This window comes from Sphaeramia orbicularis, chromosome 12 (genome assembly GCF_902148855.1).
Source record: "Sphaeramia orbicularis chromosome 12, fSphaOr1.1, whole genome shotgun sequence".
Taxonomy (NCBI): Eukaryota; Metazoa; Chordata; class Actinopteri; order Kurtiformes; family Apogonidae; genus Sphaeramia; species Sphaeramia orbicularis.
In genome coordinates, this window is record NC_043968.1 from 27,145,635 (window position 1) to 27,170,775 (window position 25,141).

General features: G+C 39.5%; 1 protein-coding gene across 2 annotated transcripts in view; it reads left to right on the forward strand.

The window, feature by feature from the left end:
* The window catches only part of LOC115430510 (copine-8), a 151,568-nt gene that overhangs the window by 14,899 nt on the left and 111,528 nt on the right, over window positions 1-25,141 (forward strand). For both annotated transcript variants that reach the window (XM_030150569.1, XM_030150570.1), the window contains exons 2-3: window positions 22,296-22,336; window positions 24,864-24,910. In XM_030150569.1, coding sequence (XP_030006429.1) covers window positions 22,296-22,336; window positions 24,864-24,910 — 88 coding nt within the window. The remainder of the gene's footprint in view (window positions 1-22,295; window positions 22,337-24,863; window positions 24,911-25,141) is intronic.

Here is a 25,141-nt window from a genome sequence, read left to right on the forward strand (position 1 = left end):
ATTTTTTTCACTTGCCTATACTTTTCTGGTCTCTGGCCCGTGTAATGGTTTTCCAAGACAAATGTGTATATAGTCCCCAAACTGTTGCATTTATGTTTTGCTCCACTGAATGAACACAGAGGTGCTGCTGTTTGATTTTTATACTGGATTTTTTCATTCATCACACATGAATCGTCTCAGAATTAAGAGAAGTCAATATCAGGAGTAGCATTATATTTGCTTTTATCAAAAATATTACAAACAAGATTGTAAGTTTGGGCAGTTTGATGAAATTATCATTACAGTAGAAAAGATTGTCACTGATTTAATGATCATGTTATAGGCCAGATCAAGCGAAAGAGAACATCAGTGTCAAAAATTTAAGTTTCACTGATCATTTGTAGGCTCATGTTTTAGCTTAAGAACTCTATTTTATGGAACTGTTCACAAAATTTCAGTATTACTTGGAGAAAAAATGATATAAAGATATAATCAATAAAAAACGAAACCTAAAAAGGACTAAATATGTAAATGCACTAATGATGTCCCAATCTGGAATTTTTTGCTTCTGATCTGATCCGATTTTTTTAGGATTAGTTTTGCCAATACCGATCCGATACCGATCTGATACCAACTTTTTACAATGAAATTTTGATTTAAATTTGGAGTCATTATTTATAGGTTATTACGCTATTATTTTACTTGAGATCACAGTTGAGCCGAATGTGGAACCTGAACTAAAACAACTACGACACCTTCGACTTTTAATAACTTTAGTATATTTTTTGCACTTTCCAAATTCATACTGTGGGACAAATTAGAACCTTTGGCAGGCCGGTTTTGGCCCACAGACTGTATGTTTGGCACTGCTGGAGCATGTCTATGGACAGGTCCGTCCAGGTATTATACGGGGGTGTGTTCTGCTGCTAATTTTCCTTTTCCCTACCTTCGGAAACTTTCATTTGAGGGGGCAGAACGTATGATCTCGTGACTAAATCCGATCCAATCTTCTGAAAAATGCCAGATCAGCAGCCACTACTGATCTTTAGATCAGATCGAGACATCCCTAAAATGCACTATTAACTTCAATAATTATATTTTTTCTTGCTTGTATAAGTGAAGTCTGTGAATGTGTAGGAACTAATTATCCAACAGTACAAAAATATAGAAAGGTTATGTACAATCCAATTATTTGTCAAATATGCTCTGCTATTAGCTGTATATCGCTTCAGCTGTAATATGTCTGTTCAATAAAAGTTCATGATCATATTTGTAGTGTTTTAATTCCAAAGTCTTTTATTGTGATACTGAACAAAGGTCCAAACTGCTGTCCCCATGTCACAACATATTTGTGTTCATCAAAACTGATCATTTCAACATTTTGATCCAATGTTGATCACAGTTGTAGTTTAACATCAGAGCTAAAGCCCCATGTTTCATTTCGGATCCATTAATGATGAGAACAGCATGTTTTGTACGTAGTTCATTTTGGGTCCCTGCGTCACGCAGCTGTAATTTAAGTGTTTTTACCACCAAATTTTATTTCTGTTAATTGTAATGTGTCACGTGAAGGTACTTACTGCGGTCTGTTTATACATGCATTAAACATGGAGATTAGTTATTTAGTTTTCAACGCAGAACTTTTTGAACTCGAAATGTGTCCCTGTGGCACTGCTTGATCTGACTCTTATGTGATTTGTTTGTTTGAATACAATAAACACAATGTACTTGGTACAGTGACATAGTATAAAGGATAGGGATTTAATGTCAGGGTCTAGGATCACTTCTTTTACTTAAGATACACTAAATTATCCACTGGCTGTGACTGGTTTATTTTATACTTTTTACAAGTATCACTGGTCCAAGTACAGATCAAGAGGAACACCAATGATCTCCATTTTAGGCTATTAGGTTTGGAGCAACATTTGGCCATATTTGTTCATGAAAAATAAAAACACCTGCAGGATAATACAGCTCAGTCACACGATGAGAGGATTCCATATCAAAACAGTGATTTGGTTAATTCATGGGAAGCAGATACAAGGAAGACACTTCAGGTTATTGGGCCACAGCCAAGAAAAGATACTAAGTAGGTTGGATAAATGTAGGCTGTGTAAGGCTGGATCTCAGAAAAACAGAAGCAGACATTGAGCTATTGAGCCAAGACTAAAGCAGCAGCTTGACATTTCAAACGTTATTTGGCCAGCAGGCTGTTGATGCAATTATAAATACATTCTTATTTATCTTTTTTTTTAACCTTGTCCTTAAAAATGTACGTTTCAGACATGATTATAAATATTCAGTAATTGTTGGTGTCCATTTCATGATGGGATAAGGTGGTCAAGCAGTTATCTGAAGATATGACTTCTCCTCAGTCACATAATCTGAGTTGTATTCTGCACCCCCAGTGGACCATTGATTATATTGATTGGCAATTTAAAACTTCTGTAATTGCTTTTTCTGTTCTAAAAATACAGGAACCCTACAGTCAACACGTCCACATGGAGTCTTGTCTTTTGGATTTGCAGTTTCTCAACACTTCTGCCTTTTAACATTATACATCATGAGCACACCACATCTATTTCCAGGTCCCTCGCTCACTCTCTGTGTAGGAAGTGATTGTGTTGACCTTTTCAGCCCCATAGAGTTAACAGAGTGTGCATCTTACTGAAGACAAAGTCATCACTTTAAAGGGAAAACAGGGTTTCCTGCTGTGCGCTCGTTCAATGGCAGCTAGAAACACAAAAGAATGTGTGTGTGACTGTCCAGATTGACATGATGAATGACTACTTTTTGTGTCTGTATACTTGTGGTTTTTAACAGCAGGGAACACAAATGATTTTAGATTGGAGTGCCGTGGTGCTTGCAATCAGTGAGACAAAGCTATATTGAAGAAACCCCTTTTCAGCTGCTATGAATTGGCCTCATTGTCTTGTCTGTCAGCTACCTCGGCCTCTATTTCTGGGTGTTTTGGGCATTAGTCAGAGTTACTTATGTGAGTCTGCAGGACGTATGTGTCTCTCATAGGCTACAGTCGTATTCCAGAATCAGGACTGGGGTTTTTCCTAGTCGTTTCAGTAAAGATTTATGCACGCTGAGGAAATTACTATCGACCTTCTTCCTCATGTTTTTCTCTTACTGCATGTGGTTTTTTCCATAAGTCAACAGGATAGCATACACACCATGCAACAACTTCTCTGTTTCTGTTTCTTTAATGGCACTATACTCTTCACTTAAGCAACCACACACTGATACAGTGCCTATGCTCCATACATCAAACTGTTTAGCCATGGAGAGAAAATGGATTGATAAAGATCCGACGGAGAGAGCGAGCCATTGCCAAAGGTCAAGGGCTGAATACACTGAACGGAGCGGTTGCATGCCACTCTACTAGTACATGCAGCAGTAATAAATGGAGGGGTAATAGATGTACACGCTGCCCTTACTCTCAAGGTTAGACAGCTATGGGGATAGCTTAAAATGCAGGTGATAAAACATGTACTCAAGGACACACACACCTTTCACAGAACCATCTAAAAGGCAGCCTAACCTAAAAGTTAGTGTGCAAACTGTGTATTTACTGTACTTAAGCAAAAAATCTTGTTCTTTGAAAGTTGTAGACCTTTGCATAATGCAGAATTACACAACTCCCTTACATTCATGTTGCATATAAGATTGTATAGTTGTGCCTTACTGAGGCTTCTTTGAGGTTTTTTTTTGAGCAGATGAGCCTTTTGACCCACGGGTCACAGAGGCGTTAAAAGCTCTGATCTGTGGGCCAACACTGAATGAGCTGCAGCCATAATAGAAGATGTATTCATCAATAAATACTGAAATGTATAGCAGAAAGCCCAAGGGAGCAATTCAGTTAAACAGGTGAACCAGAAGCTGTGACATGTACAGAAAAATATTTAGAGACTACGTGCACATTTAGAGACATTTAAACACGTATGTGCACGTGTAACACACGGATGTGCACAGGAACCTTTGAATTCATTTGTTTTGCATCTCGTCATCCAGAAAGCTTGTGACATTTTCAGCTGAAGACACACGCATAAAATACAACCTCATCTGATCCACTGACATTTTATTTTCTCATTTAGATTGGCTTCTGTGGCGCGTGACAATATCATAAGGAAACCCAAAACATCTCCAGTGAATTCTGCTTACCCAGTGTGTTTTTGAACATGTTGGGAGTGTTCAGGATGGAGTATCTGATGTTGTTTTCCCTCTGCCTTAGTATTGCAGTGCTACAGATTGGACCCACAGATTGTCTGTGGAGGACTGATTTAGACTATTTGACAAGTAAGATTACTTGACATACAGTAAATCACACTCACAGTCCTATTTACAGCCAGGGAGCGACAGTGACAGAGGAGGGAAGAAACTGGCCGGCCTAATGAAGTCATCTCCATCCCAGTCACATAGCACTGAGGCTGTTTGAATTCCTCCAGGGATGCACCCTCTCTCTCTCCCTCTCTCTCTCTCCCTCTCTCTCTCTCTCTCTCTGTCTGTCCATTTTCCTCTCTCTCATGTATAACCCCCTGGCCTCAGCCTGAACATCCATGCATGTAGTCTCTCTCCATTTCTCTTATCACTCAAACAAACACTTGCATTCTGTTGATAATGTTGTCTGAAGACCAGAAACAAACAGAAACAAAGAAAGACATTGAGGTTTATATGAGGGAGGGAGTCAGAGAGAGAGAGGAAAATGCCTCCTTCCTCTTCCATCCCTCATCCTTGCGCCCTGTTGTCGCCTATGGTCGCTCTGAGTAGCCTTATCACAACACTTACACAAACATGCGCATGCACTTGCACACTCACACATCCCATCAGTCTGTAACATGGTTATTCATACAGACAGAAATGGGCAGACAGAATTGCTAACCACCCATGCAGACATGCAGGCTTCCACATCAGAAATACTTGCACAGTTTTCATATATGATGTAATATATTAACTGAACTTATGTCTTGATGGTATTTTTACATACACTGTTAACACTGCATATTAGACAAATTACACTTCGTCATTATAGCCTTTATGTAAAGCAGCTTTTTGGCTTTATCAGTACTGAGCAGTTATAGACACACGTAGGCCAGTGACATGTGTTGATGGAGGAAACTGGGCACGCTGGACTAAACTGCCTTGAAAGCGGTGACAAAGGCAATTAAGGTAAAATGCCACTACCGCAGATGTGTGGCTGTGTGCTGAACATGACTGGTGTGTAGTCGGCTGCACATGTCTGTGTGTAAATGGAGATTGGCGTGGCATATTTCACTGTGTGTGTGTATTTGTGCAGAGATGTTCTCTTGGCTCTCCCAGCCCTTGTCAAGAAGAATTAGGACAGGCCTCTTAGAGGAGCAGAGTGAAAACACAAGCTGCTGATGCTCCTGTTCAGTGTGTTGAAGAGGGAGACACACACACACACACACACACACACACACACACACACAGAAATGGAGATTGGAGTTTTTGAGAGCATGAGCCCATCCTCATGCTCTATGACAAGTAGAATGGCTATCACTGCAGAAGGGATAGAACTGAAAGGATAAGGTGATGGAGAAAATATTAGAAACAGAGAGGGAGTGAGATGGAATGTAGCGCAGGCAAAGCAGAGCTGCAGATACCTGTAGCGTGGTGCTCAGCGACCTGTTGAGAACATCTGAGCATGCCCAGTGGTCTTCTCTCGCTCCACATGTTTCCAAGAATATTCTTGGTCTGTTGCTAAGCACGGCTACTTGTACAGAGGAGTCCTGCAGCAGTTAAGAAGTGCATGAAATGGTGAAGAGGATAGGACTTTGCAGGTCCTTCAAGACTGCATTAGTGAGATTAAAATACATGTTGTTCCAGAGGTCAGATTATGTAAGATGTGACACAGAATGATTATTATTTTTGTAAAGTTTCTTTTTTTTTCATAGGTATTTCTTTTAGTAGTGTTTCACTGGATTTTTTAAACAGTCAAAGTGACAAAAGCCTTGTGACATAGAGTTTATCTGCGGTAGAGGATGAGCATTAACAAGGCCTTTTACATTTAATGAGAGAAAGCAAATGTAAGTGTGATAAAAAGTGATGTCAGCATTTTTATTTTTTTTTTGCTGAATGTTTCAATAGTATTGTTACATTTCACTGCAGTGCTAAACAAGGTTATTCAATCACAATTCCACCACACTGAACTGTATAATTCTACCAAATTGTACAAGACAGTCACCTCTCCTATAATAATCTGTTTTTATTTCAGCATTACCCTCACAAGTAAAGAATACTTTGGTTGGTGTATTGTGAATTTATTAGAGCTTGGATGTCAGATCTACACATGAGGAAGTTTGTGTTTGTTTGTGATGTGATGGGCATCAGGTTTAGCTGAACTGGAAAACCATTAGACCATGCACAAATTCTCCGGGTGGCTCTGTGTGTATCTACATATGTGTGTGACTGTATCTAGTTCAGTGAGATGGTGTAGTCTCCACAGAGTCTATTCAGGTCACGGTCAAACTCTGAGAGAAACAGACAGAAAGAGAGAGAGTGAGAGAGTGAGGGAGAGAAGGGAATGAAGAAATCAAAGAGAAGAGTAAGCTGAAAACAAGAAAACCCCTGTTCCCCCTGAGATTAGAGCAAAGCAGTAGATGCATGTGCAAATATGTAAAAAGTGAGATGGAAACTCGTGCAAATAGGAGAGAGATTGGAAGAAGTAATGCCAATTTGTGAGATTGAATATTTGGATAAAAACCATCTGATAAAAGTATATGCTATCTGAAGTAGTGCTGCAACAACAAATTGATAAAGTTGATCCAAATCGATTCTTAAAGGAGTCAGCAATGAATTTGGCAGTCGATTCACTGAGCCTTGAGCACGTTAGTATTGAGGCATTCCCCCACGCTGTGTAGTGTAACAGAGGAAATCACAGAGGAGCATGGCTGAGGCTTTGAATGCTGGGACAGATTATTAAAGCTAGGTTTACATTATGTTCGCAGTAGCCACAGCAGCCCCGTTTGTCCCAAATGTAGTGCGCCATTTATCTAATAAAACTTGAACATGGAGAAAAAAAATTACAAAAATCCCAAGCGCAGTATGTTTCAGTTCAGTCGGGGCTGCTGTGGCCACGCAAACATAATTTAAACCTAGTTTAAAATAGCCTTCATGTCACGATTAATTTAGCCCGCTAGTTAGTTAGACACTATCGTCCTAATTATAATGTTTTCATCCATTTCTATTTATCAGGCCATCAGACTAACGTTACTTATCGTTGACTGGAACTAATACATACAACACTAGTTTGATACACTATAACCGGAGCTGGTTGAAGACTATATCTTGCTAGTTTCTACCCATAACAAGTCTAGGTAGTGGGCTAGTGCTCGCTAACCATACCCGAAGCCATTGTGGGGATGTAATCATTAGTGACTTGTCTGCAGCCTATATTGCTTTGGGTTAAATACCGATCTTTGAGAATTGAGTCTTTTGTATTTATCTGATGAATCGATTAGTTATTAAAATAATCTACAGATTAATTGATTGTTAGAATTATCATTAGTTGCAGCCCTAATCTGAAGACACACACGAGGAGTGTACTTTTGTGTTACCTTTATCAGCGACTTAAAAGAGAATGTCAACACAGTGACACATTGAATTTATTTTTTTCTGTTTAGAGGGTTCATCATCTGTCAACAGCATACAGTGGCAACAAGGGATGTAAACAATTACTCGACTGTCAATTAATTGTTGATAAGAATTTGCTTGATTAAATTACAATAATTGTCAGTTAATTGCCCTTTTCCACGGTCGTAATTGTGGCGTTGACAGGGGGCGCCACTGCCTAAACTGGGAGGGGGGCTGATCTACCTTGGCGGATGTCTGCACTTTCCGAGTGCTTTTCTAGTTTTATTTAATTTCTCTGCAGAATTTATTTGTTATACTACCCAAATGTCATTGCCTGTACTGTATCCCTAATGTACAATGAATCATTCATTAAGGAATATTACATATTTTTTTCAATAAGTATAGAAACAATGTTTAGTTTTCATACTTATAGACCAGGGGTCACCAACCCTGGTCCTGGAGGGCTACTATCCTGCATGTTTTAGTTGTATCCCTCTTCCAACACACATGATTCAAATGATAAACCTATCGTCAAGCTTTGCAGAAGCCTGATAATTACTGTCAGGTGTGCTGGAAGAGGGAGACATCTAAAACATGCAGGATAGTGGCTCTCAAGGACCAGGATTGGTGACCCCTGTTATAGACCCTTTTGAAAGAGAAATTCATTTTCTCAAGAAAATGGCCACTTATCAATTAATTGTTAATTGCTTGACAAGATCAACGAACTAATGATTAATGAATTGATAATTTGCATCCCTAGTAGCAACATAAAACTTTATATACAGTATAAACCTAAGCAACAGCAACACCAAACAAAAAGAAGCATGATACAGTTAGTCAATAATCAACTATATTTATGATTAGATTCTCATAAAAACTAGGTAGTTGCAGTTATTTTAGCTAGTGGTGGTAAAAACAGCATCTAGGTAGAGCACGTACACATATGTTAGGGATGGGCTAAGTATGCTGCAGTGTCACAACTTTGACAGCCTAACATACTGTACCTTTACATAACATGATAAACAGATAATAGAACAATGTACCATCACAAAATGAACATAACAGAGTCCGTAACTTGTTGCATGGACCCTGCACAGTCCCACAGTCATTCACAAGAATCTGCAACTTAGCCTAACAGAATCCAAATGTGTTAAGTCCAAAGTCATGAATTTACGACAGCTGCAAACACTAAAGTATTATTGGAAACAGACTGAAATAAGTGGCCCAGAATGCAACATAACATGAATAAAAATGACTTGGATAATGATGACTCTCCCATCGTTGGCTGTGTGACAGGATGGACTACTTCCTGTTCAACTTAAAAAACCAGTATGACCCAGATTGTCTAGTTTTGATTACTATGGTGATCTTATCACCACTGGGTGGTTAAAAAAAAGCAAATGTTTAATTATTAACATTTTCTGTCCACTGTGCATATTTGAGTATTTGTGTCAAGGTCATTCAATTTTGCTGTTTTGTTTTTTTGTTAAATCATTTCAGGATTACATGAAAAGTACTGTGCTAATTTTCATGACTCTTGGTGTAGGGGTAGTATTTCTTTGCCTGTCACTGACTTACTGAAGTTAAAGATCTTAGAGGAGGTATGTACAAGAGAATAGGAACACTACATGCACATATATGTTAACATACCACTAGCCTTGGATTGTAATGTTTGCCTGCATTTACATAGTTTTACTTTAGTATTTGGATTACATGAAGCTCTTCAGTACCTGTATCACCAGATGGCATAGTGCTGATTAACCTCTTACACTCTCAACTACAGTCCATGTGTATGTGCGAACAGAATAGGGCAAAACTTATTTACCTGTGACAGTTAATTAATTATGCTCCTGAAAATGTACCTGGCAACACAGACAAAACAAGAAAAGCACTCGGAGAGCGCAGACCTCCACCAAGACAGACCCCCCCCCCCCCCCCCCCGATCACCACCAAAATTTAATAATTTCTTCCTTGTGCCAGTATCAACATTTCCTGAAAATTTCATGAAAATCCCTCCATAACTTTTTGAGTTATCTTGCTAACAAACAAACAAACATGCACGCAGGCATGCACACAAAACAAAGTGAATAAGGATAATTCTTAAATCCTCCAATAAGAGCACAGCCTCAAGTCACATGTTCATCTATAGCTTTAGGACTGCCAACAACCATCTGTCTAGTGCTCTGAGACCAAGAAGTGAACATATTCGCACAGGAATTAAATAAATACAGTTAAAAACAACTTCAGTAAATGGTGAAATGAACTATATGACACAGAATGAGTACTGCAATACCCTGTGGGTGTGCCCCAGGGTCCTGTAAATGAAATGCAATCCCTTACTGTTCCACCTCGTTTCACCAACACTGGTGCAGTAGTTTTTGTGTAATCGTGCTAACACACATACTGACATTTTCTCCTTAGTGGAAGGAGTCACTTTTTAGTCCCTAAGTGCAGCCAGAAGTGTGCAAAGGTAAACTGAGTGTTTACAGGAGGAAGCTCAACCTCCTATTTTTTCACATTCTACGTCACAACTCTTGCTGTCCTCCCTATGGTTAGATCTGTCCATGTAGAATCCAAAGGGACAAAAATAGAGCGGCTTAAGACGTGGTCTCAAACACACACAAAAGCTTCATCTTGCTGCTCACCTACAGTTTGTGGTAACTAATTAGACTGAGTCACTTTTCACTCTGAACCTCTTTCACCCAAGACCTGTATTATTTCTTTCTTGTGTTTTTTCCTGTGTCTCTCCTCTCCTCTCCTCTCCTCTCCTCTCCTCTCCTCTCCTCTCCTCTCCTCTCCTCTCCTCTCCTCTCCTCTCCTCTCCTCTCCTCTCCTCTCCCCTCCCCTCCCCTCCCCTCCCCTCCCCTCCCCTCCCCTCCAGTGGGCTAAAAACCCAATTTATTTCTGTAACGTAGGAGAGGGTTGTGAGGGTCCTGGGGGTTTTTTGCTGTTGTGTTGTCAAGGTAACACACTGTCAGGGACACAGCCTCTCAAGCCAGTGCAAAAGGCAGTCCAGATATGTTCATAAATGTAAAAATAGGGGCAATTCTGATCACATCCGAGAAGAGAGTTGAGTATGACAGATAAACAAGGGGAAACAGAAACAAGCCGAGATGAAAAGAGAAAAGTAGATCAAGAGGAAAAGTTGGATGTCAGAGGAATAGAGAGGAGGGGTGAAGCAAGAGAGGAAAAAAAAAAGCTGCAAGTTACAGACACTATAGGGCTGATGGCATCTCTACATGTCAGTCAAACTGAAACGTGCACAACTGTCAGTCAAGTGGCCCCAACTGGCTATCAAGAGTAGTTGCTATGGTAACTGTCCCCATACTAATGTGAGCCTCTCCCTGTTGAGCAAACACACTAATATATGTCTACAGTTTTGTGTGTGGGAGTGGGAGACAGATAACCCCTCCCTGACCCCACAATGAAGGTCTATCAGACATTTCATATTATTGCTGCCCCCCCCATTCGTCTGGCTTTCCTTTTGTTGTTCCCTATTTAAATTTTTTTCATACCTTCATTCCCTTTATGTCAGTCCTCTTAATGCAAGATTGATGAAGAAAATGAACATGAGGTCTGAATGTCTACTGTTTTCCTGCCCGTCTAGTGTCAGATTTCACTTCCTGGTGCTGTGATTGACAGCTGTCAGAGGTGATGTGTCAGAGACGTGGCCTGGCTATGAGCGGTTGCCCTCCAGGGAAAAAGGAGCATGATTTGACAGTAATGCACACACTTTAATCAGATATGTCATATTTGCCCCTGTAGGTGTATGTGATGTTGGTGTTTTTGCCTGAGTAGTTTAGTTTGTCGCAAATTTTGTAAGAGTTATGTGGATTAAAATCAGATCACTACAATTAACTGAGATATCACAGGAGCATGTTGATGAAAAAGTCCCAACAAACTATAATAAATGAAGCATTGTGGTGGCACACAGAGAGCCCCTGTTTACTTATAATATTCTGAGGACATACCATGCATTATTATATATTATCCCATGTAGTGATGTCCTGATCTGGATTTTTTTGTCTCCGATCCATTCCGATTTTTTTATGATTAGTTTTTTCGATACCGATCCAATACCAATCCTTTTTACTGTTAAATTTTGATTAGGGCTGGGCAAGTTAACGTGTTATTACCGCATTAACGCATTCATTAAATAACGCCGACAATTTTTTTTGTCTCACGTTAATGCCGTTTTATCATAACTCATATTATTCTGCCCCTGCTTGTGTGCGTGTAGCAATTAGCTCGGCAGAAGACAACAGGTTTCCCAAGAAAAGCCGGATGCCGAAAACTTCTCTCCAAATCTTTTACTTGAGACTCACTGTAAAACTGCAACATACACGCAAAATATGTCTCAGTTCTGTTCATTGCCTTAGTACATTTACATGGCAATATACATTTAAATGAATGGGAAAAAAGATTGCTAGCTCGATGCTAACTTGAATGGGAAAATCCATAGACAAGCTAACGATTAGCATTTACAGATTAACTTAAGGTTTATCCAGCAACAAAGGTTCACATCAGAGATATTTTATACTATTCATTCTTACAACATCTGAACATAAAATACTCGCAGGCAAATGTTTTTCGGGCCATACTAACAGAGTGAAAGAAACGTGTCTGTTAGTTCCTTCTTATGTCCGAACTGACTACGGTAACACCGCAAGTACAAAACATACGTTAGTGCAATTTATTCCGACCACTAGAGGGCCCCCTTTGCTTGCTTTTAACAACTGAACATCACATATTATTGGGCTTATTAGTATTAGTACTTATTAGTGGGCTTAAGACTCCTGTCAATCACTCACAACCGGAAATAAACTGGTGTGGACGTAAACATGGAGAAAAGTACCGTTTTTTTACATGGACATTTTCATTTTAAATGTCTTCAGATGGTGGGGTTGAGAAGGACAAAGTTGTTTGTAAGCACTGCAATGTGGAATTATTTTTTATCACCGGAGTACTTCGAGTCTGAAATACTGGTATCACTGAAAGGCAGTGCACGGTGTTGATGCCCCCCCCATATAACTATGTGATTAATCATGATTGATCGAAGAAATCTACGCGATTAATTGTGATTAAAAAATTTAATCACTGCCCAGCACTAATTTTGATTTTATAGCAAACATGAATTTCTGGTATATGGTTATAACATAAAAATAGCTCTTCCCAGCATTAAAATTAAATGCAACCAAAGTATTACCCAAAGGTTTTTATTGTGTTTCATAACATAACTAACTTTTTTTTTTTTCAACAAACCTACACTAAGTCAGGTCATGTGAAGAGCCAAGTCCAATCCAGTATTTATGGTATATTAAACACCATACCAAATAAGATTTAAATATACAAAAATAAAAAATCAAGCAATTGGTTAACTTAGATTTTACATATAAAAAATCAGGTAAGAACTAAAACTTTTATTCTGTGGGCTTTACATTCAGTGTATATTCAGCTTTCATTCTACATTCAGCTTCACTGCTGCCTTGGAGTTCTAGTACTTGGTCGTGTGATACTTTTGTAAGTGGTGAATCAACGCTCCCTCCTCATGCAACCGCCAGTTTACACATCTTCCAAGTTGCTGCTTGACTTTTGTTGCTTTCCAGAGAAAAGTATTCCCACACAGCAGGCATGTCGCATGATGTTTCGTTTTTATTTACAGCAGCCATTAAGCGGAATGACGCTGAAAACTTGTGTGAAAACTGGATCGACCCGATACGGCTGCACAATTAATCGTTAAAAGATGGCGATCTTGATTCACACATGAATGCAATTTCATTTCTAAACACGGATGATTCTTAAGCATTTTATTTCACGGCTGCATTACAAACAAATGCCGACAAACGCAGAACCGCCGCCGCCTCTTCCTTCAACCAATGGTAAAGCGTCTTTACAGCATGTGAGCCTGCTGCTGTCGGCTGCAGTTGAGTGAAGAAAGAGTGAATGGACTCTATGAACAGCCCACTACTGCCTGAGCTTCAGGTGGGTCCTTTATTTCCTGTCTTTCATTATTGGACACACACTGATTAATCCAGGTGTGCCTAATTAATCAGTAGTCACAACAAGAAGTAGTAGACACACCTGGATTAATCAGTGTGTCAATAATGAAAGACAGGAAATAAAGGACCCACCTGAAGTTCAGGAAGTAGTGGAGCTGTGCATAGAGTCCATTATAGCGGAGGAACGTCTGTAAAGAGAGTGAAATGGACGAAAACCCCAGTGGTAGTGGTGAGTCGCCCAGCTGAAATCATGCCCAATTAAGGTTCACATTCGGTGATGTTAATCTCATGTTGGTCTTTTTTTTCTGCCGTCCAGATCCAAGTGTGTTTTCATTTTCACTTCTCTGACTTCTGTACTGTTCTTCTCCTTTTCTTTCTTTGCGGGTGAGGATAACTCAGCCTTTAACTAAGAATCAAAAGTCTCGCCCTCTAAAAATATTCCATTGTGCCAGCTGGGAAGTTTCTTTGCACTGCAAACTTTAACAGATCAGCTAATGTCGCTTAGCAACCGGGACCATAAGTGCAGGGAAAAGCTAAATGAACATAAACTTTCACTTTCACTTTTGCAGGGGCACGAACCGCACTGCCCCATACTCCCACTGTATAAGCAGGACGGTAACCGACACATGCACGGGTAACTGGCCGAACTGCCTGCGTGCAGCCGAGCCCCCCCCCGCCCCCCCCCCCCCCACACACACACACACACACACACACACACCCCACTACCGACCGAAACGCAGTCATGTGCACCCCCCACCGAACCGCGCACGTGCAACCCCCCCCCCCCCCCCCCCCCCCCCAACACACAGCCACACCAACAGATCAATTCAATAGCAAACACTGCACAAGTGACCTGATTACTTGCAGAGTGATATGAAAGACACGAAACAGAGGTAAAAGAACCAATTTTCCTTGACAGCAGTACAATAAACATTTTGTGAAAAAAAATTGTGCCAGAGAATCGTGATCTCAATTCTAAGCAAAAGAATTGTGATTCACATTTTTACCAGAATCATGCAGCCCTACGACCTGATCATGTGACTAAGCCCGATCAGATCTTCTAAAAAATGCCAGATTGGCAGCTGATATCAATCTTTAGATCAGATCGGGACATCCCTAATCCCACGCATATAGGGTGAGGACACACCAGTTAGCATGTCTGTTGTTTATGTTTATGTTTATGCATTTGGCAGACACTTACATGGCAGACATTTAGGGGTGTAATGGGACAGAAAAAATTCGGTTTGGTATGTTTTTGGTCCAGGGGTCTTTGGTTTGATACATTTTCAATACGATTTTGGTTACAGTGACAGAGACCAGTGAAGGGGGTGGGGGGTGTGGGGGTATGGGAGGGTGCGCTCCGTAACTACCAAAAACCGAAAGTGAAACTTAAAAACTTCAAATGTCTGACCGGGCTTCTGTGCTGCTGTTATACTCTCTGTTGTCATGTTTAAACACCCCCCACCACCATTGGCACCCCAGTCTCAGAATAAAATGGTTTGGGTTTTTTTGCAGTGGTGCTGAGATTTCAGTGGGTTCTGCTTGGTGCCACCCTGCTTCCAGAGTGTTTGCGTTCTTTACATACGCTACATGTATTCATTCAGTGCACCTTCGTATTGTATCGAAGGCCCTGAACCAAAACAGTTTGGTACAAACAAGTGCAATGTTACACTCCTACCGTTGTTTCATCTGTTATTATGTTTCTGTAGCATTACTGGAAAATCATGCAATATTTTTCTCTTAAATTTGCTATAATTTTGTATTTATATGTTGGAATGGTACCTTATGCTGTTTTGTCTGGTGTCTGTATGTCTTGTATGTTGCTGACTGATTCAGGGTTCTATTTTCTGGTCACTACTTCAGTGAAACTAAGCTAACATCAGTGACAAGTACCACTTCATATTTTTGTGTGGCATGGAGTATATGACATCCTCTAATTTCTGTTGTGTGTTACGGACTCCTGCAAAAATTGCATCATTCTTTTTTTCTGAGAAAATAACAAAAATGACCATTCCCATTAAATCATGAGCCACGTCGCAATTGTGGTGTCTGTCAAAATACTTTTTTTTGGCTTATTGTTCAGTCCTGGTTGTTTACCTGTCAGTTGTAATGTGAGGCACATTTGTGATCGCAGGTGAGACTGATGCAGACGTGAGCTGTGTATTGATTATACAAATGATTTTTTTTCATTAATTCTTTATTATCTCTCTCCTAGTCTACTGAAAGTTCATTATAGATAAGCACCAAAATGGTTTAAAGGGAGTACAGTGGAATGATATTTGAACACATCTATATGTGCATTGTTATCGAGAACAAAAAGCTGTGGTAACAAAGAAGCTACATCACAGCTTGATAAATGCTAACCTACTTGACGAACAGGTGAACAGTCAGTGGGCTGACATATACAGATGAACAACCAGTCACTTTCACATTTGCACCTACGGGTGATTTAGATTAACCAATTGACCTGGTCATGTGCATGCCTTTGGAATGTGGGAGGAAGCTGGAGTACCTGGAGATTAATATGATCAGTTATGTTAAAAAATATACATTATACTGTATACAGAGGAAATAGTTTTAGGAAAAATAATAAGAAGAATTATTTTATAATGTGTATGACAAATTTAGAAAAAAAAAAAAAAGTCATTGTGTACAGCAAAACAAAAAGTACAAAGTTATATGTATAAAAAAAGAATTATTATAAAAAGGAAGGAGTAGATCCAATATTTAATGGATTATATGTTTACATAGCGGTCATGAATACTAAACATAGAGTAGCCTGGCCAGCAATCTGGTTTTCTAAGTGTATTCAATACTGAGTAAACAGTCTGGAATTGGACCAATCACTGTGAAATATGCACAATTTATTCTATACCGAGCCAATCACAAGTCTGGAGGGGTGGGTGTTTCGCAATGCATCATATACAGCGACTTCTGTTTGTCGCGAGTCAAAGTCTGTTACAAGTCCGCAAATCTCTTTACAACTGTTGTCGGTTGTTTACGTGATGCAAAAATAACAATTGAATTACAGATTACACCCTGTATTCTCAAATTTCTCTGACAAAAGCGTCACGTCCGTTTTATCTGTGATCGGTTTACTCGGCGCCTGTTAGTCCCGCCTTCATATTTGGATTCAAGCCTTATGATTCCAGACGGATTTGTTATTGAGAAAGGCGGATGGCTGGCCAGGCTAGAACATATAGGCCATCTCTGTTTAGAGTAAGAAAAGTCTCTCTATTTTAGGTATATACCATGTCTTCTTCATGAAGGAATGCTTGCAGAATATGTTACAAAGATTGAGAGCCAGCAGAAATGCCAAAGGTGGTTGGTATTTTTGTGATTAAGGATGAGAGAGGCAGAGGCAGCATGTAATCAAAGGTAGAGAACTTCAGGGAAATCTATTAAAATATCAATATTTTGAAAGAGGGACAAGTGGTTCTCCCAAATACCAACAGCTGAATTCACTCAGTATAGTCCAGATGAAATACATCTGTTACAATTAATTAACTTACAATGGCCTGTAATTTATATGACAAAAAAGGGGCTTGAGAAGAGGGGATCTCTGCTAAATATACTGAAACTGTTTTAGTCTGGTACCTTTATTCTGCAGACCTCTCTGTGACTCGGATGGCAGCTTTTAGCTTTCCGCCGCTTGCCTCTGGATGAAAAGAGGGAAGGAGCGAGAGAGAGAGAGAGCGAGAGAGAGAGAGAGAGAGAGAGCCATGACTCATTCACATTATCCTCTGAAGTGGAAATTCTGAAAACGTGTCTTACACACACACAAAAACCTGCGCTTGTGCACAAAACACACACAAACACATGCAGGGGGAGCCCAGGAGCCCATTTGGAGTGGCACCATGTGAGATGTGCTCTGAGCAGCGGCCAGTCATACACTATGGGACCTCTCAAAAGGAGAAGGTGTATTTTAATTTGTGTCATAGCTTTATTCCCAGCGCAGAGCGGGGAACGTTACTCTAATCCATGAGCCGAAGAGTGGGACCACAGTTTGACATCCAGGATGTTTCATAGATAGTGTTCGCTGTGTTAGAAAGAAGCTTGTTAATATCACACTCTGTTTAAAATGCACCAATATCTATGTGTAGATTTTAATGCAATTAAAAGGGCTATGTAAATGTCTGAATGGGTAAGAATGTGTTTCCCTGTAACTATGTGTTTCAGCTGCTTGTAGGCCACAGTTTCTTCTAACTGTTGACTAGAAAAGTAATGCATTGTGGGATTTACTTGAGGTTTCATTGCTTCAATGGCAACAATAACATTGAGAGTGTGATGTAAGTGGGGATTCTTTGCCCACAATGAGAAAAGCTCTTAGATTGAGTCAAGCCTTGTGAGGTGAAAGGAGGGAAGTTATTAAAAAGTCAGAAAATCACTCTGGACAAGCTGTTTTTTTTCCCTTTTGGTGTTGGTCTCTTACAAGGAAAATAGTTTCAAAGGCACTAACTGTAGTCTATTTTTTTTTCTTTGTTAGAATTTTTGTGCCTCAGAGATTAGATGTGCTAAATCTTTCATACTTTAATAAGATAAAATGGTAAATAAACAACAAAAGTGTTGGTTAGCTGATGTTTTCATAAACTCTTATCACGTACACATATTGGTTTATATACAATTATACAACTGTTCCACTAGAAAGAACCTGTAAAGTATTGTAATGTGCAGACAGTGTTTTGAAGTAGATGTGGCAGCTCTGAGACAAATATTCCTTCTGAGTAAATCCCATTCATTTGGTGATTCTCAGAATTTCCCATTTTCCCCAAGACTGTGTAGGAAACTACAGCAAGCCAGCATTTTTTTCTTTATTTGTAACTCAAACTTGGGAAAATTTCACTACTTTTATTCCTGAGGTATTTCACTTGTAGACCAGTGCTATTATTGAGATGAACTAATGTAGCTTGGCTCTACGTGTTTGCTTACTGTAAGTCTTGAGCAGGAAGGCCACCTGTCATTTATTAACTCAGTATAACAGTGAACAGACATCAACATTGCAGTAACTTTAGTTCTTCTGAGGCTTATCAGGCTTATAATTTAATTGAAAGGAGAGCAAAGAGGATGTTATTTAATTAAACCCCCTTTACACAGGGGTGGCTATCATTGCAAAATTGTTAAGCGATGAAAAAATGTCCAGATCTTTCAATGATCTCTCAGTGAGCGCCCATCGATCACCAAGATCGCTCAGTGATCTCTCACTAATCTTCCAGTGATCTCCATGGTTGCCACAGTCTCCTCAAAGTTTTGACTCGGTCCAAAACAATCTGTCAACGATCGCCAAGGGAAGTGATCTCTCAATGAATGCTCAAAGCGCGCTCAAGGAGCCCTCAACAATCTCATTGATCTCCCAATGATCTCTCAGCAGTCTTTCAATGAACACCAAATTTTTCCACCCTGAAGGTAGAGATGGTTGAGAGATCAATGATGGAATGGGTACGACTATCTTGATGACCTGATCTGACTGACCGCACAGTTTAAAGTGGGGGGCCAAAGGCACAGCGAGTGCACAAGGGTCTCCCAAACATTTGGACAGAAATGGCTTTTTTGAGGCTTAAGAGATCATTGAGAGATCGGGTAATTTTTGATCGCTCAGTGGTTACCCAACAATCTCCGTGCTGTGTAAAGGGGCCCTTAATGGTTCCCATTTTCCAGAGGCAGTCATTTGAGTACAAGTCTGAGTACACCTTGGACAGTCAATGCAATGGGAAAACAATACCACCAACATATACTGTGGACCAGAAATGACCCACCCTTGTCTCTGGTTCATCCAGTGCATTTGCCCAGAAAAAGTGAAGTTGAATTTATAATGTTATGGTGCAAACACTTACTATTAATAGACTACCATGTAATAGCTTTTAGGTGTGTTTAAACATAGAAAAATGTTCCTTCCTGTATGCTGAAGTGCATGTCATCCATCTCATCATCTTGTATGGCTGTTCTGATGAATTTATGTTCAGCATCATAAATTTGCACCCAGACTGCTGTAAGAACTGTTATTTATAGTTTCTAATGCAGCGTCTGTGATTTTCAATGGAGAAAGAGACAGAAAACAGGTGCAGAAAAAACCAAAAACCTTATCCAAATACAGACATGTCAATTTCTGCAGGACTAATATTGTCGCCTCTATGACCTCTGTGTTTGGCAAATTATGGTGGGCAATTTGCAGGTGAATCTTTGCACAGGATTAGTATAACCTGTAGACCTCTGGTGATTTGAAAATGAACCCCCCACATCTGTGTTTCATGTGGTGCTTTCACATGGGATAAGGGAAATCTGGTTGTTACTCAAATTAATGACATTATTCCTCATCATTATGAACACTTACAGTAAACTGCTGAAAAAGAGAAAACATTCCTTATTGTTGTCTTACTTCTCATCCAGTTTCTCAGATATTGCTCTTATGAAAGATGTAGGTTTGGTCTTTCAGTGAACATTCCTGTTGTATTTTGACATAAGTCTCCTGGAGCCTCTTAAACACCAACATTTTCTGTTATCATCGCCAGTGCAGCCTTTATTATCCTTGACTGGGAAGTAGGCTGAATAAAAGAGCAGAGGAAGCAAAAATATTGCATATCCCACCAAATCACAGAGATGTCAATTCGCACAGGACCAGTATTATCCAAGGACCTCTGCATCTGCTGAAATAGGGTTGGTAATTTGTGATGGAATTTGTACTTTAGAAATTACAGGCATGGCTGATTCACATGGGATTAACATCATAGACAGCCTCCATAACTATCATAAATGACCTGAGGTTCACAGGTAACACCAGTCCCATGCCTATAGATCCTTAGTTGACAAATTAGAGAAGTGTCAGATTCCAGTGGGATTACTATCAGAGATAACCTCTGCAATTATTACATGTTGGTACAGATCCTGAGGTAATGTGGGAAATAATTTAAGTCTTTGAATTATGGGTGGAAAGTCAATTCCTGGAGCTAATGTATATGCAAACCTGAGCAATGTGATAATATCTGTAAAAAAAAAAAAAAAAAAAAAAGTTTCTTTAAGTAGTGATGCAAGTGTCTTTAAGTAATGCTGCAAATTAATGCTTGAGAGAGGAAGTGAAATTACAAGTTGAACTTCAAACAGGCAGGAAGGACTGAGTGATTTCCAAAGGTGTTTTTGATGCCAGAGGTGTTTTTGTTTTGAGAACAAATGCTCATGGGAGTGAGACTGAGAGAATATGCCATAAGTGGTGTTGATGAGTTGGCAAGTTCACAGAAAAGTGAGTGAAGCTCAGCCAGGAACATAGAGATAGAGACAACTGGGTGTGCCTAAAAAGGAAAAAAACACAGCTACAGTCACAGAGGCTTTTCCTGGAAATCAGCTCGCCTGGATAGACTCCAGCCTCTAATGGTTTCAAGGTTTTGTCTGACAACCTTTCAGCGTCCCTCAGCATCCTGTGGATTGAAAGGCAGGACTCATTAACCACATTTTGATGCTTTTCTTCAACTTGGATGTAAGAGTATTTATTATTGTCATAGAGTCACACATATTTAACCTTTTCAGCTTTGTTCTGCAGTGACCTCTCCTCTCCTCTCCTCTCCTCTCCTCTCCTCTCCTCTCCTCTCCTCTCCTCTCCTCTCCTCTCCTCTCCTCTCCTCTCCTCTCCTCTCCTCTCCTCTCCTCTCCTCTCCTCTCCTCTCCATCTTCCTCTTCCTCTTCCTCTTCCTCCTCCTCTCCTCTCCTCTCCTCTCCTCTCCTCTCCTCTCCTCTCCTCTCCTCTCCTCTCCTCTCCTCTCCTCTCCTCTCCTCTCCTCTCCTCTCCTCTCCTCTCCTCTCCTCTCCTCTCCTCTCCTCTCCATCTTCCTCTTCCTCTTCCTCTTCCTCCTCCTCTCCTCTCCTCTCCTCTCCTCTCCTCTCCTCTCCTCTCCTCTCCTCTCCTCAACCCATTAGATGCAATCACCATAATTCCTCTCATTATTCACAAATCAGAATTAATGATCAAGTCTCATACCACTTTCATATCAGGTCATTAGTTTTTGTTTTTTTTCCCCAGCACTTTCTCCTTCCTCTTTTGGGAAACATAAATTCTTCGCGATATTATTAATGGCCATCTTGGCTGAAACTCAGTGGTTCGGCAGAACACTTCACAATATATAAGTAGTCTGAGATCATTTAGAGCTAATGTTTTTCATGCATGAAATGGAGGTCCGTAAAATCTTCATGCTTCTAAATGCAGTAATCTTAGCGGCTAGGTCAAAACTACTTTGGTTGGTTGTATAATTTGAGAATTTTGTGTGGGTGGGTGTTTGTGGATATACAGTATATGTCAAGGATCCAGATGTGATAAGAGGAGACTATTAAATTTCCATCCACATAGAAAATGAGTGTGTAACTACGATTGCCCATTCAGCTCCCAGCTCTGTTTACATTGGTGGTGTTGTGAAAGAAGAAAACTGACACTATGTATATGTAAAACTATGTAAAACCAAGTTCACGGTCAAACATGTAGTGCAGTTTTGTGTTATGTTGTGGTTTATAAAGGATTCTATTCATAAACATTTAGGTATATATAAATACAGTCAAGCTATTTTCATTCAATGTTTTCACACCTTTGATGAGAGTTTCTTAGAGATCCTGTAAACAGAAAGTGTTGGTAATGTGCCAGTCTCAGTGTTAAAATGCATTCACTGCCACATTCAGACGACAAATGCTTTTCTTCATGCTCAGGAAACTTTCTAACTACTTTTCTCTCTCTTGTCTCTGCAGAAACCTGCTGGACAGGGACACCTTTTCGAAATCAGACCCAAGTAAGATCACTTACCTTCCTGTTTTGTCCCTCACTCATCATACATTATGACTAGTGTGTTCTGTCTGTGGTTCTATCAGGAGTAGAATGAAGGTCCTTTCTATTGCCCTACTGTAGTCGTGAGTCACTCCTCAAGTGTTATTTTTCTGCTAAATGTGTGAGCTTGGCTTAAGGCACGTCTGACTAATGCATATGAGACCAGCTGAGACTCTTCTCCCTATAGATTCACAGAATAGATGGTTAGATTCTCATCTTCTCTCCTTGTTAAAATCATCAGGACAGTACCTTTTTTTCCATTCTTTCTTTATTTGGAAAAGCAAATTATACAAAACTTCCCTTGTGGGTACAAGTCAATATCCACATGTCAAATTTGAAAGAAGATGCTAATCCAGGATTTTTAGTCAAATATAGAACAAATAAAAGAAAGAAAGAAAAGTGGGCTGGAGGAGAGGGCTTACTCCACTACTTCATCAACAAGATAAAACACATTAAGGCAGTGGTTCCCAACCTTTTTTGGCTCGTGACCCCATTTTAACATCACAAATTTTTGGTGACCCCAGACATTCAAAACAGAGACTTTTTTTTTTGCTCAAATTTATTTGTTTTTGATCATGTAATAGTTTGCTATCCTATGTTGCAAATACACATTCATTCTAGATGACATTTAGTCTATATAATGTATATTATTATGGATGGAGGCAGAAAAGCCAGGTGTAGATTACTGCACAAAGTGAGAATTTGATTTTCCTTGGTCAGGATATGTGCAGCTTGTCAGTCCAGCTTGGATTTACAAGGCTGACAATTAATACTGAATAAACAAGAACTCAAACTATGAATTATGAAAGAGCTGCAGCATCTGAAACTGACCACAATGAACATTTGAAAGATAAACAGTACCACAGTGCTTCAGTTTCAGCATCAGAGTTTGTCATGTCTTTTATGGATTGGGATTGTCTCTCTCAACTCACCGGATATTTTTTATTAGTAAGGTTTTTTTTTTTTGTTTTGTTTTGGTTTTTTTACATTTTTATCAATTACTAGAAATTTCAGGCGACCCCATTTGAATTCCAGGCGACCCCACATGGGGTCCTGACCCCAAGGCTGAAAAACACTGCATTAAGGTGTGTATGTTTACATTAACCTAAACAGAAATTTATATCATATAATATTTTCAAATCACCGGTGTATTCAATTCACATCCATTACAAATTTAACATACTGTGTCCATTTTGACCAAACAGTGAAAAAAGATTCCTTTTGACCCTTAAAACAAAATGTCAACTTCTCCAGAATGTAAATGTCCTGTATGATGTCGATCCATTCTTCCACTGTGGGTGCTTCAGGTTTTAACCATTTACCAGTGGAAGTCTTTTTACTCGCTGCCAAAAGCATTAACAACAGTTTTTTTTACAGAACAGTACTTTTAGTGCTGCCACAGTAAATGAAGGTAGAATATAGATACAGAAGGAGTCTCCCTTTAGTGCCTGCTGAATATGTTGTAAAAGTGTATGTTGCATGGGTGTAAGAGTTGTTCATCCCTAAAGAAAGAAAGAAACGCTCACTTAGTTTGGAAAACATACATGTCAGCACATTGAGTCGGGAATAATGACTCAAGGCGATGACGACAGTGATGTACATGATATTGAAGATGACATGAGGATGAAGGGGCTTTACCCATACATGCTCTTGTGCTGAGTAGCAGTTGAGATTATGCTGAGCAGAGGGCAACTCATCTCCCCTGATATGAAGGAGGGTGACAGGGGAGAAGAGCATGGAGGTAAAGCAGGGAGAGAGACAAGACAGTCTGGGATACTGGCAAATATACAGATACCTTAGATCTGTCACTTGGTGGTAAAAATAACTTTAATATGTAAAGAGCAGTGATCCACAAAGAAAACCAATATCCTCTGACGTTAAGGGGAAAAAAAAAAACAACCTTTAAGCACCCAGTAAAACAGTAATCCATAAGCTCATGATGAAGCCAACATTTACGTACTAATTTAATATACCCCCCCCCCCCCCCCCCCTTAAATTATCACCTGTCTGTTAATATTAGAATATATTTTGTTGCTTCCGCGTGGGTGTGTGCATGGATAATTTCTTTTCACATCTCAGAAGAACATTAAAGGCCTCCAGAAATGAAGCATGAATGAATGAGTTCAGCAATTTGCCTTTTAGAGAATTGTTTTGTTTTGGTAAATTGTATAATGGTATGAAAATGATGTTTTTCACAGTCAGACGAGGGGAAATGCATGTTTGGTGTGTGAATAAAACTATTAGGTGCTTTGATGTTGTGTGTAATTCATGCATTTATGGATTATTAGTCATATTCTGAAGGATTTTGGAATACCGTGACATTAGTTATTCATTCTGTTTGTCTGAGTTTTCCTTAAGTAGGTACTGAATATGTGTATTTCTCAAAACAGCCTGCAGCTTTAGCAAATATTATTATTATTATTATTAGCTTTAGTGCATATAGTTCACGATTTTTAAAAAATATTTACAACATGTGTTTTTGTTCTTCATAGTTTGTGTTCTCTACACACAAGGAATGGGCAACAAAGAGTGGAGAGAGGTAAGACCTGAACTATAGTTGCTTTTCCATTGGACATCTGTGCAAAACTTTACCAAAATTTACTAAATGTCGAAAAAACACAAGTGCGTAATGTCGGTTTTTCCATTAAATCACAAATGCGATGATTTGTTTATTTATTATTGCGAGATGACACAAGAAGTCATTCCATAAACATGGTGACGGACATAAATATGGTGTTGATTTACAGATATATTCATTATTATTATACAT